General features: G+C 43.7%; 1 protein-coding gene across 9 annotated transcripts in view; it reads left to right on the forward strand.

Annotated features, from left to right (window-relative positions):
- The window catches only part of KLHL13 (kelch like family member 13), a 201,572-nt gene that overhangs the window by 147,329 nt on the left and 36,938 nt on the right, over positions 1 to 17,305 (forward strand). For 8 of the 9 annotated variants that reach the window (XM_081793530.1, XM_081793533.1, XM_081793531.1 and 5 more), the window contains one exon: positions 12,133 to 12,274. The exons of the other annotated variant lie outside the window; for it this stretch is intronic. In XM_081793530.1, the coding sequence (XP_081649656.1) occupies positions 12,133 to 12,274 (142 nt within the window). The remainder of the gene's footprint in view (positions 1 to 12,132; positions 12,275 to 17,305) is intronic. 9 annotated transcript variants of the gene reach the window in all.

Genomic DNA, 17,305 nt, shown 5'->3' on the forward strand with positions numbered 1-17,305 from the left:
AGTCGATCGGGTGTCCAACCCTTAATATTGGCCCAGGTCATGATCTCACAGTTAGTGGGATTGAGCCCCGAGTCAGGCTCTGCTCTGACAGCGTGGAGCCTGCTTGGGATTCTCTCTCTCTCTCTCTCTCTCTCTCTCTCTCTCTCTCTGCCCCTCCCCTGCTCACGCTCTTGCTCTCTCTCAAAATAAATATTTTAAAAATAAATTAATTAAAGTTCCCACTGAAGTGGCTGGCAAATGTGAATGTTTGACACCCACTGTGTCATACTGTTTCAATGGTATGATGTGCGTCTACCCTTTTGCAACTCCATGCGAGAACACATACTCTGTTTAAGCCAGAAGCCGTAATTTTCCTAAAAAGAAACACCTTGTCCCCAAACTGGCAAAATGCCTAATGAATTTTATTTTGCGTCTACTCCCTCCAAAAAAAAAAAAAAAGAAAAAAGAAACCCAAAAACAAAAACCAAAAAACTGTCTGCCTGGTGGGAAATCATTACCAGTTTTATGAAGAATATTTAATACTTTTAGGTGCACCTGGGTGGCTCAGTCGGTTAAGCGTCCGACTTCGGCTCAGGTCATGATCTCACGGTTCAAGCCCCGCACCGGACTCTGTGCTGATAGCTCGGAGCCTGGAGCCGGCTTCACATTCTGCGTCTCCTCCTCGCTGCCCCTCCCCCACTCACGCTCGCGCTCTCTCTCTCTCAAAAAGAGTCAAAAACAGGAAAAAAAGAGAATATTTAATATTTTAGGTCAAGAAATACAGTCATGGTACATAAACCCTTTCCCTAAAGGAGTCCTTCCTCCGTGCTACCGTGCTGTGGACGAAGACTCACACAAATATTTTTGGGGAGCATTTTTCGTTACTCACATCAGTATAGCTGCCTGTAGCTAGATCTTGGAATAGTGTCGTGATGTGGAACCAAACATCATCGTCGTCTTGTTAAAAGTTTTCTAGGAGTGTAGTAAGATGGTGCATCTTGATGGTATTTGAGGAGACAAATCAAAAGCCATTTCTGACGTTAAAAACCGCAGTTCTTGGTGGTGGTGGGGGAGGGTGCGCCTGGGTGGCTCTGTCGGTTAAACGTCCAACTCTTTGTTTCGGCTCAGGTTATGAACTGATGGTTCTGTGAGTTCAAACCCCACGTCGGGCTCTGCTGGCAGCATAGAGCCTGCTTAGGATTCTCTGCCTCCTCTCGCTCCGCCCCTCCCCCCACTCAACGCTGTCTCTCTCTTTCTCTCTCTCTCTCTCTATCTCTGTCTCTCAAAACAAATAAACTTTTTTTAAAAAAAAAAAAACCCTGCATTTTTACTTAGAATATGACACTTGAATGTGTCGATAGGTGGGTGGGCTGTAAATAAAGGGGCTGTAAAGATTTTTTTGCATCTCCTGACGACTTGAGAAATGAAGGCACGCGATGGTTACGTAAGCGTGGTATAAGAGGGATAACTTAAAGTCTTCTTCTAACACAATTTTATGGACAAAACCCACCTTAATGGTGACGCAGATGCGTACAAAATGGAAAGCATTTTAAGCTGAAATGTTATGTAAATTTGACGCTTTGCTTCCATTGGCTCCTTATCTGAGATGAGCTTGAGAGAAGTAGCTAAGTGTGATTCCCAGATTTGTCGGGTTGAGAATCTGTCGTGTGATGCGCATGTATTTTTTTGTGTTACCTTCCCCTCTCTGAAACATACTGGCTGCCATAGTGAAACATTGATTTGGTCACATCATATTAAAAAAATTTTTTTTGATGTTTATTTTTCAGAGGGAGAGAGAGTGAGACAGTGTGAGCAGGGGCAGGGGAGGGGCAGAGAGAGAGGGAGAAACACAGAACTCATAGTGGGCTCCAGGCTCCGTGCTGTCGGCACAGAGCTGGACGTGGCGCTGGAACTCACGAACTGTGAGATCATGACCTGAGCTGAAGTCGGACGCTTAACCGACTGAGCCACCCAGGCGCCCCAATTTGGTTACATCACATTAAACATGTTATATTGAAACGTGATCGATTCAGTAGTGAATTTTTTACCACATTCATTGACATAACTAGAGATGCCTGTAGGTCATTGCAAAATCAAGGTTGAGATTTGTTACATTTATTACACGCTTTGAAGACATAAAGGCAGTGGGACTCAGCCGCCACTAATACTTCTTAAAACATGGAATGCGGGGTGCCTGGGTGGCTCACGTCGGCTAGCCTTCCGACTTCGGCTCAGGTCATGATCTCATGGTCCGTGAGTTCAAGCCCAGCGTCGGGCTCTGTGCTGACAGCTCAGAGCCTGGAGCTGCTTCAGATTCTGTGCCTCGTGCTCTCTCCACCCCTCCCATGCTCATGCTCTGTCTCTGTCTCAAAAATAAATAAACATTTAAAAAATTTTTTTTTAAAAACATGGAATGCAATTGGCTATTACTTTGTAAGTTTAAAAGTCTTATTACTCTTTGGTTTTTTTGTCATGTTTCATTTTAAAAGAGAAATAAACATTCCCTGAAGATCCGGTCATGAATTATTGACTTTACGAAGTTCAATATAACTAGGAAATTCAGACAAGGATAGGATTTTTACCGCTTGATTAATGATTCTCCTCTTCCCAAAGAGACTTGTCTCAGTGATTTCTAATTGGTTTTGAGTTTGTGGAATCAGCCTTTATAATAAACTCAAAAATTGGATAACTTGGATGTTTGAATATTTAATAAACTGAAATTTTGGGCAGGCGTAAGCCCAATTCTTTAATCACACGCTCTCCTGTTGAAATGCACCATAGCTCAACAGTCAAATTTCAAAGTTGGTGAGGTCCAGATAATAGAAGTAAGAACGACACCTTCGTTAGCCAATCTTCTGGGAGCCAAAGCAAGAAGCCCTTTAAAGAAAGTTGGCCGGGGTATCGGAGCTCCCATGCCAGTTTCTTCATTTGAGGATTGAAGAAGAACAAGGCTTGCTCCCCGCCTCAGGTACAGCTAGACTTCTCCATGGCGGGGCTGGTGCTGGCTGTAGGGTGGCTCACCCTTCCAGAAGGCTTATGTGTGGCCAGAGGATTATAACTGCTATTTTCTCTGTGTCCTGGGAAGGGGGTTATTGACAATGATGGGAACGCATGCTGTTTTCCCTAACTCACACCTACACATTCCCATCTCCCTATACCACCGTCTCTTACCTTCTTATGGCTTCTTAGGGCAAGGAAGCATTGACCTAGTTACTTTATATATCGTAGGTATGGAATCAGCATTTGGGAATCCATTCTTTTATCTCTACTTCAGGTATGCGTGTATGTGTGTGTGTGTGTATCTATGTATCTGTCTTTTATCACAGTATTAATAAGAAACGTAAAGAATGAGAAATAATAGAGAAAGAATGAGAAATAGTAGTAAAGAATGAGAAATAGCTTGGCTCAAGCTTCAAAACGGACGAATTTTCTGGTCTAGATACCTGACGCTCGATGTAGCTAAATTGGTGTGTGAATTTTAAAAGAGGAAGAAAGACTTAAAAGTATGGCAATACGGTAGGTAGAGGGAGCGAACATTAGTTTTGAAGTTTGTCGGGGCCAGGATTGAGATATTTGGTGCCCATGCTTTACGGTTCGGGTAACTAACTTTCATCCTGTCATAGTTCTCTAATGGGGTATCATTTGTTGTTCCATTTGTTTAGCCCAATTCCCTCATCTGTGCTGTAGTGCTATTTCCGTGACAGTGATGGGCGGCTCTGGAATTCAGAATCTGTGCCTTTAAATGTTGATATCAGTATCGTAAAGTTCTCCCTAAACTTGATCTGAGCTGCGTACTAAGAGATGCTACCTCCTTACCCTATGTGTGTTGGGAGAAGGGCATGAGAGATTTCTAGCAATGGTATTGTTTTAGCGGAAGTGGTCAAAGTGGGTGATTGTCGACTGAATTAATCCAACCAAAAACTTACTTTCCGTTGACAGAATGTGTCTTTCTGAGATCTTCCTTGTGTTTAGAAACGAAGCATCGAAACGCCAGTTGCTTCAGGGCCTCTACTCTCTAGTGTTCACTTATTTTGGGGGGGCTCGGTGTAACGGGACCGTCGTGGGCTCTGGAATCAGACTCAAGTTCAAATCATAATTTGCCAGACTCATGGTGAAGCCTTAAACCCTCTTGAGCTTCAGTTTCCTGTCTTTAAAATGGGATTGTTCCGAGAATGTGGCTGGTGCAATGCCGAGTACACAGCAGGTGCGGGAGAAACAATCTTATTTCTATGTTAAAAGCGACATCGGCTATTTATTAATGTGATTTTATTTTAAACGTGACAGACACAGGCATATAGGGAAGCCTCGTTACTTTAGAAAATCATTTTGCCGTCTGACCCTGTCACCTTGAACCCTCTTTCTCTTCTGTGGATTCTGGTATTGCTGCAGCAGGAAAGAAAGCCTTGGGAAGATTAGCCTCTATTTTATATCGTACCTGCGAAAGAGTTCCGTTAGCGAATCCATTGTGAGTTGACAATAAGGTGCTTGCATTTATGTCACTAAAAATTAGAAATAACTAACCAAAGCTTTATCTTGCATGATTTCTTTCAGGCAAGCACCTCAGTAAGAGATACGTTCTCCATAGTTTCTTAAACGGCTATTAATTTATGCCTTATTAAGAAAAGTTGCTATGATATGTACAATTTCTTTGTGTAATGACGCTATAAATGACGTTTTAGTTGGGACGTATCTTTAAAATATTTGAAGCTTTCAAGTTTTGTTTTTCCTTCTTTAAATTGAAAATACCAGACGTATTGTATACGTATTGCCTTGCTTCATACATTGGAATTTTCTTTCTGATTTTTTAAAAACAATTTCCCATTCTTTTTAAATGGAAGCTGAGTGTGTGTGTGTGTGTGTGTGTGTGTGTGTGTGTGGTGTGTATCATTCAGCTTTTGCCCGGGAGGGGTGATGAAGGATGGTTAAGACTAACTTTTGTGAGGTAGGATGGTTATAAATATCTTTAGCGTTCAATGTGGTGCGCGTACTTTGAATCTATAGAAAAATCAATGGGGAACAACTTTGCCCATCTTAAGTTTTTAATTTATTTCTCAAGGGTGGAAGGAAATACCTTGACAGATTTAGCACTCAATTTCAAATGAGTATGAGAACAGGTGGCTACATTCCTCCCCCACCTGCCGTGCAACTGTATGGCGAGAAATGTTTCATGTAGCAAATGCCGAGGCCGGCAGACCCTTCTCTGTTTCAGAGCAGAAGACACAAATGGAGGGGGGAGTACTTCTTTGAAGTATTATTTGTGTTTTGTTTTGTTATCGTTGGTTCTTGCATACTCACCCACGGGTGCTGACTTTCAGTTATGGTAGCACCGTGACTCTGAGAAATTACAGTCTTCGTGTAATCCTTTTTTTTTTTTTTTTTAATGTTTATTTATTTTTGAGACAGGGAGAGACAGAGCATGAAAGGGGGAGGGTCAGAGAGAGGGAGACACGGGTCAGAGAGAGGGAGACACAGAATTGAAACAGGCTCTGGGCTCCGAGCTGTCAGCACAGGGGCCCGATGCGGGGCTCGAACTCACGAACCGCGAGATCGTGACCTGAGCCGAAGTCGGCGCTCAACCGACTGAGCCACCCAGGCGCCCCTCGTGTAATCCTTTTAACGCTAACTTAGAGCCCCCTATTCTTTTGTTACAGTGGAGTCATGTTATTCAAGTACATTGTTGGGCGCTGCCCAGCTGACTCAGTCGGCAGAGCATGCAACTCTTGGCCTTGGGGTTGTGAGTTCGAGCCCCACACTGGGTATAGAGAGTACTTAAAAACATTAAATCTTTTGAAAAAGGAAATAAAACACACTGTTGGCTTCAGCCACTTTGTAATATAATCGTGGCCACCAAAAAGAAGTGCTGTGAGGCTAATTGGGAACTGAAGAGAGGAAAGTTCAAGGTGTCATTCAGATACTTCTACCTTCGTCACTTTCTCTGAGAAATTTTTTTCCCCATCGGAAATTAAAAACAGCATGGGAGGGGCGGCTGGGTGGCTTTGTAAGTTAAGTGTCCGACTCTCGACTTCGGCTCGGGTCATGATCTCACGGTTTCGTGAGTTCGAGCCCCGCACCGGGCTCTGTGTGGAGCCTGCTCGGGATTCTCTCTCTCTCTCTTTCTCTCTCTCTCTTCCCCTCCCCCACGTGCGTTGTCTCTGTCTCTCTCAAAATAAATAAATAAACTTTAAAAAAAAGAAATAAAAACAACATAGCAAAGTACAGAGGACAGTTTGACGACGATTCGGAGAGTCTTGGGCAGCACTTTTTCTCCCGCACATCCAGCATCTTTCGCGTACACCCTTTTAACGAGCTGGTCTTCATTTGACGTGTGCAGGAAGTGAACGTGCCAGGGCTTGGGTTGGCACGTACGATATCTCCACACACAAAAACGTCAGATGTTTCACGTATTTTCGTGCTAGTGATTTCAAAGAGCACCACAACGTCGCCTCTTCCGTGTCAGTGATATTTGACCTCACCTGGCTTTCTGCATAACATGATCTGGTGCTTGCAGTGATGGAAAGCAAGACACTGAGATGTGCGTTCCATCATTTATCAAGTTGATACCTCATTTTGAAAACATACGAGTACTCGCTCCAGTGGACTGGGCGGGGGGGGGGGGGAATTTCTGGTGGGTTTTTGTCTTTGGTTTTCTTGTTTTCGGCGTGGAGTGTCAGAAGACCTTTTGACACTTTTGGAGCCAAATAACGCAGTAATACTCTTCCCTTACTCACAGTGCATATCAACAAACCCAGTTGCTGTAGTGAATCCTGAGGGCACGGGTTCTTTATAGAACGTCTACCAACCTAATAACCTCCACAGAACTATGCGCTGCAGAAAACATGTTTCAACCAGATGGACGCAGAACATTCTCCCATATAAAGCTTTATATGAACGTAGTTTTTAGCCAGGAGAGCCATAGTCTTTTTGTTTGTTTGTTTTAAGGTTTTTATTTTTAAGTAATCTCTACACCCAACGCGGGCCTCAAACTCACAACCCCGAGATCAAGAGTTTCGTGCTCTATTGACTGAGCCAGCCAGACACCCCAGGAAATCCATATGCCTTTTTTAAGTTTATTCATTTATTTTGCAGAGTCCGATGTGGGGCTTGAACCTGTGAACTGTGAGATCAGCCATGTAATGCACCACCTTTCGTTGTCCTGGTGTTCACCATAAAAAAAGAAAAAAGTGTCCATTTGACGGTTCTTAAAAAATTAGCAATTTCTCATTTAAGTTTACAGGTTGAAAGACGGAATCTTTGCTTTAATTTGCATATTCTGGAATACTAATGAGGTTGACCATTTTCCATCTATTAAACCATTCACACTGAGATCCCTATGAGTTGTGTGCTCGTAACATGGACACACGTTTCCCTCGGGGGTGATTTTTAAAGTACGGTCATTGTCTTTTAGGCAAGATTATGATGTTAGCATCACCTTGTTAGCACGGCAGTTGCTTGGACTTCCTGTTTCTTTTGTCTTCCAGTGGCAGTGCAAAGAAAGAGCATAGTTTGTGTATGTTCAAGTCGACCCCCTTTGCAATGCTTTCGGGAAAATCATTGAAAAAGTCGTTCTCGTAGAACAAGCACGGTTGAGTGGTTCGTGCACACTCTGTGAAAGATTGCTTTTGTGCTCCGTGGTTGGTCATTGTCAAGAAAACCAGATCTGTCCGGTGGCAGTGGGGTGGGCTGGAGTGGCTTGATAGCAAATACACAGACACGAGAAACAGATTTGAGTTTTGAACAGAAAATTGCTGAACATACTCTCTCTGGTGAAGAATTTTATAGTGTTGACAAAATGGGACTATTTAGGAAGGATTTGCTTGATTCTTTTCTTTAAGTTTGTTTACTTATTTTGAGAGAGAGAGAGAGAGAGAGAGAGATTGATTTCCAAGCAGGCTCCGCAACCAGCAGCAATGAACCCGATGCGGGGCTCAAACTCACGAACCGTGAGATCATGACCTGAGCCGAAACCAAGAGTCGGAGCTCAACCGACTGAGCCACCCGGGCGCCCCTGGGATTTGCTTGATTCTGAGTTAGCATGTACAAGTGAATCCAAATAGCAGTTGTCTTAAGCAGAATTAGAAAATTATTATTCTCACACGAATTTATATAGAACAAAAGCTTTCCTGCACAATTGTCTTATAAAACTCCAAAGCATTATCTACTTATCTACTGTAAACACTTGATTGTTCAAATTGTGGGGCTGGAAGAAAGCAGAGGTATTTTATTGTTCGGTAGCCTTGGAAGAATTAGTGGTAATTAATAATACCACCGCGTTTCTTACTGCCAGCATTAACCTCGTGTAGGCAACCCTCAGACTGGGAAGTAATTTAGAACATGAAATTGCTTTAGAAAAATTTTCCTGAGTAGATTAATCTCTCTATATCAGGTTACTCAGTCTTGGCACTCTTGACATTTTTGCCTCAGTACATCTTTGCCGTCGAGAACTTTCCCGTGCATTGCTGGGATGTTTAGCCGCATCCCACTAGATGAAGGTAGCACACACACACACCCTTGCGACGATGAAAAATGGCTCCTAACATTGCCAAACATGGGGGCAGAGAAACAAAATCCCCTTGGCCTTCCAGCCCCTCCTGAGAACCGCTGGTCTTTACATTGCTTTTAACCATATGACTTAAATAATAAGATTTTTATTTAAAAAAATTTTTTTAATATTTATTTCTGAGAGAGAGAGAGACAGAGTGCGAGTGGGGGAGGGCAGAGAGAGAGGGAGACACAGAATCCGAAGACACACAATCTCCAGGCTCTGAGCTGTCAGCACAGAGCCCGACGTGGGGCTCGAACTCGGGAACTGCGAGATCATGCCCTGAGCTGAAGTCGGATGCTTAACCCACTGAGCCACCCACACTCCCCAACAATAAGATTTTTAAAATGCTCTTTGTTCTTGGAATTACTCAGATAATCATTCCTGTAAGGATAGGTTTATATAATTGTGGCCTGGGCTTTGCTGAGAGGTTTTCCCTCCTTGCCATGTTGAAAACCAATGCTCGTCACATCCAGTCGGTAAACTTAATGAAAAGAAGACAGAGGAGGATATCGAATCTGCTGAGAAGGTGGACATGGCAGGTATTGTTAGTGATGCAGAAATAATAGGGAGTGTTCTGAATGGTAAAAAGTCAAAGTATGTTGATGAAAAGTCATAAAGAAGACGATTTTAGTGAAGCCTTCTTCAGCTTTTGAAGGAATTAATTAGAAAGCCAAGCATATTATCTTGCCGAGGAAAGCCTGCATTTTCACGTCCTGCTATTCAACTTTAAGAGCTAGAGACAAATGACAAGTAAACGAGTTGTTATCTGTAGTTTCTTAAAAAAAGCGATTTCCGGGATATGTCATGGGCACAATGCGGCTTCAGCTTTCTTCCTGTCCCTTTTACATATGTGGTTCTATAAAAATGATAATCGATGGTCATTTATGGCACTGCATGAGAAAGAAATGTCCACAAAAATGAGATTCTGTGTTCATTCAGGTGGCATACGTTGCAATTCTCAAGTGCCACGTTCTGTGCAGGGATTACGGAAAATAATGAAACATGCTGCTTGGATGTTTCATTAAAATAATTCTGTCTGAATGGAAATTTTCCGGTCAGGGGATACCAGTCTATTTCCCACTTTTCCAATTGATTCTATCATTTTAAACGTCTGCCTGCAAAAGCTGTTTAAAAGGGTGTGGGAGTGTGTGCATGCTGTATGTCATGTATATAATTTAATTCTTTTTAAGGCTATTTCTGAAATTAGTAGACAGCTATATTCATTTTCTTTTATGCTTGTAAAAATCTTATTTAAATGATTCTCTTTATTAAATATCCATGAGAGTTGAATAAAACATGGTCATATATTATTCATTTTTGGTTATACCATGGCTCTAATATCATTAAGAGGAATTGATGTCACCCTTGAGGCCAGAACTTTTGCTAATTGTTATAGGATTTAAAACCATTTGGTTGACGTGAGCATTCAAAAAGCAGGATCTTTATTAATATGGTATAGTCTTCAAACTATTTTCTCGTTCAGACCGATCAACTGAGATTATAGGCATGGTAGTGAACACGTGAAATCTTCAGGATACCGGGTAGGGCAGAGTTAGAAAAACAAATGATTTGGGAGGCCCGGCTGGTTCAGCTGGTGGAGCACACGACTCTTGACCTCGGGATTCGATCCCCATGCTGGGTACAGAGCGTACTTAAAAAGAAAACCTTAACAAAGAAAAAAACAATAACAATTCCACACGTAGGAAGTTCGAGGTAAATAGCAAACGTGAGGGGCAGAGGAAGGGAGAGAGAATCTTCAGCAGGCTTCATGCTCAGTACAGAGCCCTACTCGACGACCCTGGGATCATGACCTGAGCTGAAATCAAGAGTCAGTCGCTCAACGGAAAAATTAGCATCGTGTACCTAAGGAAAAGCAAGCCTGCTTAGTCTACGATAATAAAAGGTGGTACTGTGGTAATCAATTTTTAGTGTTACCTGGGGCTCCCTATTAAGTAGTTTGCGTATTCTCTATGAAGACTAACTGACCTGGGGCGCCTGGGGGGCTCAGTCGGTTGAGCGTCCCACTTCGGCTCAGGTCGTGATCTCACGGTTTCTGAGTTTGAGCCCCGCGTCGGGCTCTGTGCTGACAGCTTAGAGCCTGGAGCCTGCTTCGAAGCCTGTCTCCCTCTTTCTCTGCTCCTCCCCCACTCATGCTCTGCCTCAGAAATAAATAAACATTAAAAAAAAAACAACAACAACTAACTGACCTGTTGAATGCCAGGTCCCCCAGTGCTTTTTATGGATCCTGAAAAATTATTAACGTAATACGCACATGGGCATAGCTTGCGTTTATTATTCCCACTTTTTATTTCTTGGAAAAGATGGAAATGCCACTAGGCTGTAGCTGTTTAAATAATCCCCAAATGATGAATGAGAGATACTGCTAGAAAAAGAAATTAATTCACATATAAAATTTTTGTGCAGTTGGGGGTTGATTGGAATTATAACTCATGGGGGGGCTCCCGAGTGGCTTAGTCGGTTAAGCGCCAACTTGGGCTCGGGTCATGATCTCGCTGTTCTTGAGTTTGAGCCCCGCGCCGGGCTCTGTGCTGACAGCTCAGAGCCTGGAGCCTGCTTCGGATTCTGTGTCTTCCTTTTTCCCTGCCCCTCCCCCGCTCACGCTCTGTCTCTCTCTCTCTCTCTCTCAAAAATAAACATTAAAAAAATTTAAAAAAAAGAATCACAACTAATGATAGAAGAGGAAGCAGTGTATTAATACATCAGTTAATCCTTGACTTTTATTGACAAAGTCTGCAGAGTTTAGAATCATACTAGACGTAGATTCAAATCCTGACCCAACTACTTTCATAATTTTGTGACCTTAGGTAATTTATTTAAACTTTTCTGTAGCCCATTTTTCCCTACCGCTAATACAAAGGAAATAATAATAGTACCTCTTGCTTTGGATTGTTTTTTTTTTTTTTTAATTTTTTTAACGTTTATTGATTTTTGAGACACAGAGAGACAGAGCATGAACGGGGGAGGGTCAGAGAGAGGGAGACACAGAATCCGAAACAGGCTCCAGGCTCCGAGCTGTCAGCACAGGGCCCGACGCGGGGCTCGAACTCACGGACCGCAAGACCACGACCTGAGCCGAAGTCGGACGCTTAACCGACTGAGCCACCCAGGCGCCCCAACTTTGGATTGTTTTAAGGATTATACGAAGTCACGTGTGTAAATTTCTTGACAAGTACATGACGCATAGTGACTATTCAATAAATGATAGCTGTTATTTTTCTCTTCCCAAAATTAGGTATTCCAAAGTAATTTTAACTGTGAATAACACAATTTGATGTTGCTGCTACCACAACAGCACAATACCAAAAGCAATTATTCCGGCACTAAAAACACAAAAACCCTCCGTGAGTATAGTCTTGAACCAGCCTTTAGGTTGATTTCTCACTTCCAGTTTATCTTTTCCGCCCTCGAAAACGTTTTCCAAATACCTGTCATTTTCGTAGCAGCCTCAAATGCGACGAAACAAAATGCAGTCTATTCCGGAGTCAAGCAATTGGCCCTCGTGACTGATTGTCTCCCTAAATGAGGTCTTTATCGTGCGTTCTTTATCACCTTTTAATTGGCCTCTCTTTCCGATTTATAAAAATCTTCAGATCTCTGGTGGAGGACGAAGACCAGCACATGAAATTGTCCCTCGGAAGCAGCGACATGGGTCTCTCGTCGCATCTGCAGTGTTCCAAGTCAGGAACCACACGCATCTTTACCAGCAACACCCACAGTTCCGTGGTGTTACAGGTAATCCGAGCGGTCTCTTCGGTGATGTTCAAGTGGCCCCAGAAACCACACAGGATGCTTGTGACGTGTGACGTGATGGTGGGGGCCGAGGGGCGTGCATGTGCGTGGGCAGAGTGCCTGTGGGAACTCTCTGTACTTTCCGTTCTCTTTTGCCGCGAACCTAAAACTGCTCTTAAACAATTAAGTTTCGTGATCGCACACAGAGCAAACAGACCTCAGAGAAGAAGCCTTGGGTGGAAAACTGCATACCTTCCTGATGTTCAAAACAAAAAAGCCCCAAAGTTCGTTATTTGTTTTGTTTGTATGAAGAAGGTCGTGCTATCGGCCACTTTCCCAAAGAATGTTAGGTCTGGGAACATTGACTTTCCAGTTTGTTTCAGCCAATATAAATATCACAGTGCCCTGCGCCAAATTTTCTGGTTCCTCACTCATGACCTGTTTTAACTGTCACCTTGTTATCATAGTTCTGAAGATCATATTTATTGGTGTCTCAGCTCATTGACAGTAGTAGTAGGTGTGGGAGTATAGATAAGGACAGCTGGACGTAAACACACTGATAGATGTAAGTGGTAACAAGTGCCAAAGGACAGGACGGAAATACAATAGAAAGCCAAGAGAAAAAAAAAAAAAAACAGATATCACAGACTGCGATGTGGTTGGGGCGCCTGGCGGCTCCGTGGGTCAAGCATCCGACTTCGGCTCAGGTCACGATCCCACCGTTCCCGAGTTCGAGCCCCGATTCGGGCTCTGTGCGGACAGCTCAGAACCTGGAGCCTGCTTTGGATTCTGTGTTTGTCTCTCTCTCTCTGCCTCTCCCTGCTCGCACTCTCTCTCTGTATCTCAAAAACGAATAAATGTTAAAAAAAAAGGGGGGGGGGGCGCCTGGGTGGCTTAGTCGCTTAAGTGTCTGACTTTGGCTCAGGTCATGATCTCACCGTTCCCTAGTTCGAGCCCCGCATGGGGCTGTGTGTTGACAGCTCTGAGCCTGGAGCCTGCTTCGGATTCTGTGTCTCCCTCTCTGTCTCTGCCCCTCCCCCGCTCATGCTCTGTCTCTCCCCAAAATAAGTAAACATTAAAAGAAAATTAAAAAAGAAAGAAAGAAACTGCAATGTAGAGCTAATTAGCATAAGGATAAGCGGTCCCAGGACTTTTGACCATTGTGGACACTCCTTGACCTCTGAGGGCATTGCTGAATTAGAATAACAATATAATACTGGATGTCCATCAGTGTCTTCTAGATATAATCAAATTATATCAGTGTTCCCTCTAGGGAGATGGGAAAAAAAAGCAGTCTTTCTACCTGTATTTTCCGAAGACATCTCCCCAGATGAATTTCTTTTTTTTTTAATGTTTATTTATTTTTGAAACAAACAGAGACAGAGCATGAACAGGGGAGGGGCAGAGAGAGAGGGAGACACAGAATCCCAAGCAGGCTCCAGGCCCTGAGCTGTCAGCACAGAGCCCAACGCGGAGCTCGAACTCACGGACCGTGAGATCATGACCTGAGCCGAAGTCGGACGCTTAACCGACCGAGCCACCCAGGGGCCCCTCCCCAGGTGAATTTCATGCATATTCCTGGCGAAGGACCATTGTATCTAGCGTATAGTGTTTGGTGGACGGTAGAGTATGAGACGAGTTTTCGGCTTGCTGTGTGGCTTCGTTGTGTCACGTCGTTTTTCGGGGCTTCGTCTGTCTCCTCTCCAAAACGCGTCTTGACCAGGAGATCTCGAAATTCCACTCTAGTTCCCCTCTGCGATTCGGTGACATCGTATGTTCCAATATTTTGGTTTGGAGCAGGAGCGGCGTTTTACGGTTTATCGTCCCGTGGCTCTCTCATCAGCAGAGACGTGAGGGTCAGGAAGGGGAAGCCTTGTATCTCCTGGCATCTTGATGCCACATCCGGGCTTTCATTGTTGGTTACTCAAGGCTCTGGGAAGAGAGAAGGAGGCGTCAAGCAGATAGGAAACGTCTGAGAGGAAGAGCTTTTTTTGTGTTACGTTAATCACTCTAAAGGAAAATTAAAAGAAACTCACTCACCCCTCCAGCATACACCCACCGTATCCATGCCCCTAGTCATGTGTTAAAGCCAATGTGCGTGCTCCTGCTAATTAGAAAAAAAGTTTTTTTTACTGTTTATTTATTTTTGAGAGAGAGAGAGAGAGAGAGAGAGAGACAGAGCGCGAGTGGGGGAGGGGGAGAGAGAGAGAGACACAGAATGTGAAGCAGGCTCCAGGCTCCGAGCTGTCCGCACAGAGCCCGACGTAGGGCTCAAACTTACAAACTAGGAGGTCACGACCTGCGCCGAAGTCGGACGTTTAACCGACTGAGCCACACAGGTGCCCCAACTCCTGCTAATTTTTCAAATGGCCTTTAACCCAGGTAATGGAAGGCGCTTTAGTGCAGTGATGCAGATTTAGGGCAGTGGTCCTCAAGCATGTCAGAATCACCAGGAGGAAAGCTTGTAGAAACAGTGAGCACTGGGCCCTACCCCAGCGTTTTGAAATCAGAAACTCAGATACATGTATTTTTAACACTTTCCCAGGTGGTGCTGCAGAGCCAAGGAACATACCTTTAGAACGACTATTCTAGAGACAGGGTCCTTCTTCCACCAAGAAAGATGGCCTCTCCCTTTCTCCCTACGTATCATATGGTGCGTGATAAGCTATTGTTTTAATGGGGAAACATGTGGAGTATCTTATATATCCATCAACAGGGAAATGCTTACAGAAATTATGTTGCATAAGAACTATGTAATACTTTGCAGTCACCAAAGAGGGTGAAGTAAATCTGTGTGTAAGTGGAAAGAATATAGGAGCACCTCGGTGGCTCAGTCGGTTGAACATCCCACTTCAGCTCAGGTCATGATCTTGTGGTTTGTGAGTTCGAGCCCCCCATCGGGCTCTGTGCTGACAGCTCAGAGCCTGGAGCCTGCTTCGGATTCTGTGTCTCCCTCTCTCTCTGTCCCTCCCCCACTTGTGCTCTCTCTCTCTGTCTCTCTCTCAAAAATAAACATTAAAATCATTACCAAAAAAAAAGAATGGAAAGAATATGTTAAATGAAAAAAGGGGCAGGACAGAGGCGGCATCTGCACACGATGAAATATTCTTCGGCTATGGGGGCGCCTGGGTGGCTCAGTCGGTTAAGCGTCCGACTTCGGCTCAGGCCATGATCTCACAGCTCGTGAGTTCAAGCCCCGCGTCGGGCTCTGTGCTGACAGCTCAGAGCCTGGAGCCTGCTTCGGATTCTGTGTCTCCCTCTCTCTCTGCCCCAACCCACTCGCATTCTGTCTCTGTCTCTCTCAAAAATAAATAAACATTAAAAAAAATTGAAAAAAAAAAGAAATATTCTTCCATTCATACAAAGTGGCCAGAACAGGGAAATCCATAGAGACAGGAAGTAGCCTAGTGGTTGCTTTGGGTTGGAGAGAATGTGAGGATTATGAGGGTGCTACGGGGCCCAGGGTTTCTTTTTGAGATGCCGAAAATATCCTAAATTTGTGGATACGGTTGCACGTGTTATCTTGAATGTACCCCAAACGGCGGAATTCTACACTATAAATGAGTGAGTTGTGTGGTGTTAGCTAGATCATCATCATCAATTAGAAAGTTACAGGACAACATGTATCACATAATCCCATCTATTGGTAGAAAAAATAGACAATATGTGTCCCTATATATGAACATAAATGCACAGCCAAAGGTCTGGAAGCATCAGGGTGGCTGGTGAATGTTGTCTTAATGCTTTCTGCCCTGTACAATCCCGGCCCTGTTTAATTTTTTTTACAATGGAAATATTCTTGGGTGTCACCTGTGTGATTTACAAAATACCATTGCTGGCAGACAGTCTCTCCTTTGCTCCTGCCTAATATATATATAATTTGTTATTATATTTATGAATCAATATAATCATTAATATTTATGAATCAATATAATTATTAATATTTATTAATATATATTAAGTTGTTGGTGAAACACGTATAGCTGAGTCTTAGACACTTAGCTATATGGCGTTTTAATTCAGGAGGGACAGTGATGTGAAAGGAACTAGAAACTTTGTATTGAGCAAAGGTGACCTTTCATCGACTGGCCTTTTTTTGTGGTGATGATGCTACTTTCCGTGGTGGCTGAGAACTACGGGCCTCTACTGCTGTTGGCGGACCCTTGCTGTCTTTCAAAGTCAATTAAAAATGATGTCCTCACAAACGGCGATTTTTCCCTACAAGCACTGACAGAGAACTTTTTTCCATATCTGATCTTAGGTGTGTGGTTGTCAAGGGAACAAGTGAGAGAAGTGTTTCATGTGTAAATGTTATCATTGTTTTAAAATTAGCAGTCCTACAAACTTCAGCTCCAAAAGGCCTTCAAAGTAAGTAGCTGTCAGGGGAAGGGATCCCTGGGGAGAAGCCATTTCGGGAAGTCTCACTCAGCAGGATTTACCGACTCTAGTGGGAAAGGTGTGAGTTTTGGCCCAAACCGGAATCCTCATTGTACCACCAGCTGATTATGTGACTTCGGGAATCTTCTCTCCTCTCTGGGCCAGTTTCCTTATCTGTGATATGGGTAGGGGATGTGAGGATGAAATGCGACAATTAAAGTAAGATGCATAATAAATACTCATTTGGGGGCACCTGGATGGCTTTGCCCGTTGAGTATCCGACTTCGGCTCAGGTCGTGATCTCACGGTTCTTGAGTTCAAGCCCCGCATCGGGCTCCCCGCTATCAACACAGAGCTTGCTTTGGATCCTCCGCCCCCCCCCCCCCCCCCCGCCTCTCCAACCCCTGGTGTGTACGTGCGCTCTCTCTTTCTCTCTCAAAAATAAACATTAAAAAATTAAAAAAAAACAAAACAAAACAAATATCCCTCTCATTTGAGCCAAACGGAACGTGTCGGAGGAAAGGTAGCTGACCTCAAGTGATGGGTGTGCCAAAGAAGGCATCCGTGTGGTTGGCCGGATCAGCTCTTACAGATTCCTCGTCTCCATTAAACAGGCTTTATGTAGCAAACTAGGCTGTCAAAGAAAGTGCCTTAAGA

Source organism: Panthera onca, chromosome X (assembly GCF_046562875.1).
Source record: "Panthera onca isolate mPanOnc1 chromosome X, mPanOnc1 haplotype 2, whole genome shotgun sequence".
Taxonomy (NCBI): domain Eukaryota; kingdom Metazoa; phylum Chordata; class Mammalia; order Carnivora; family Felidae; genus Panthera; species Panthera onca.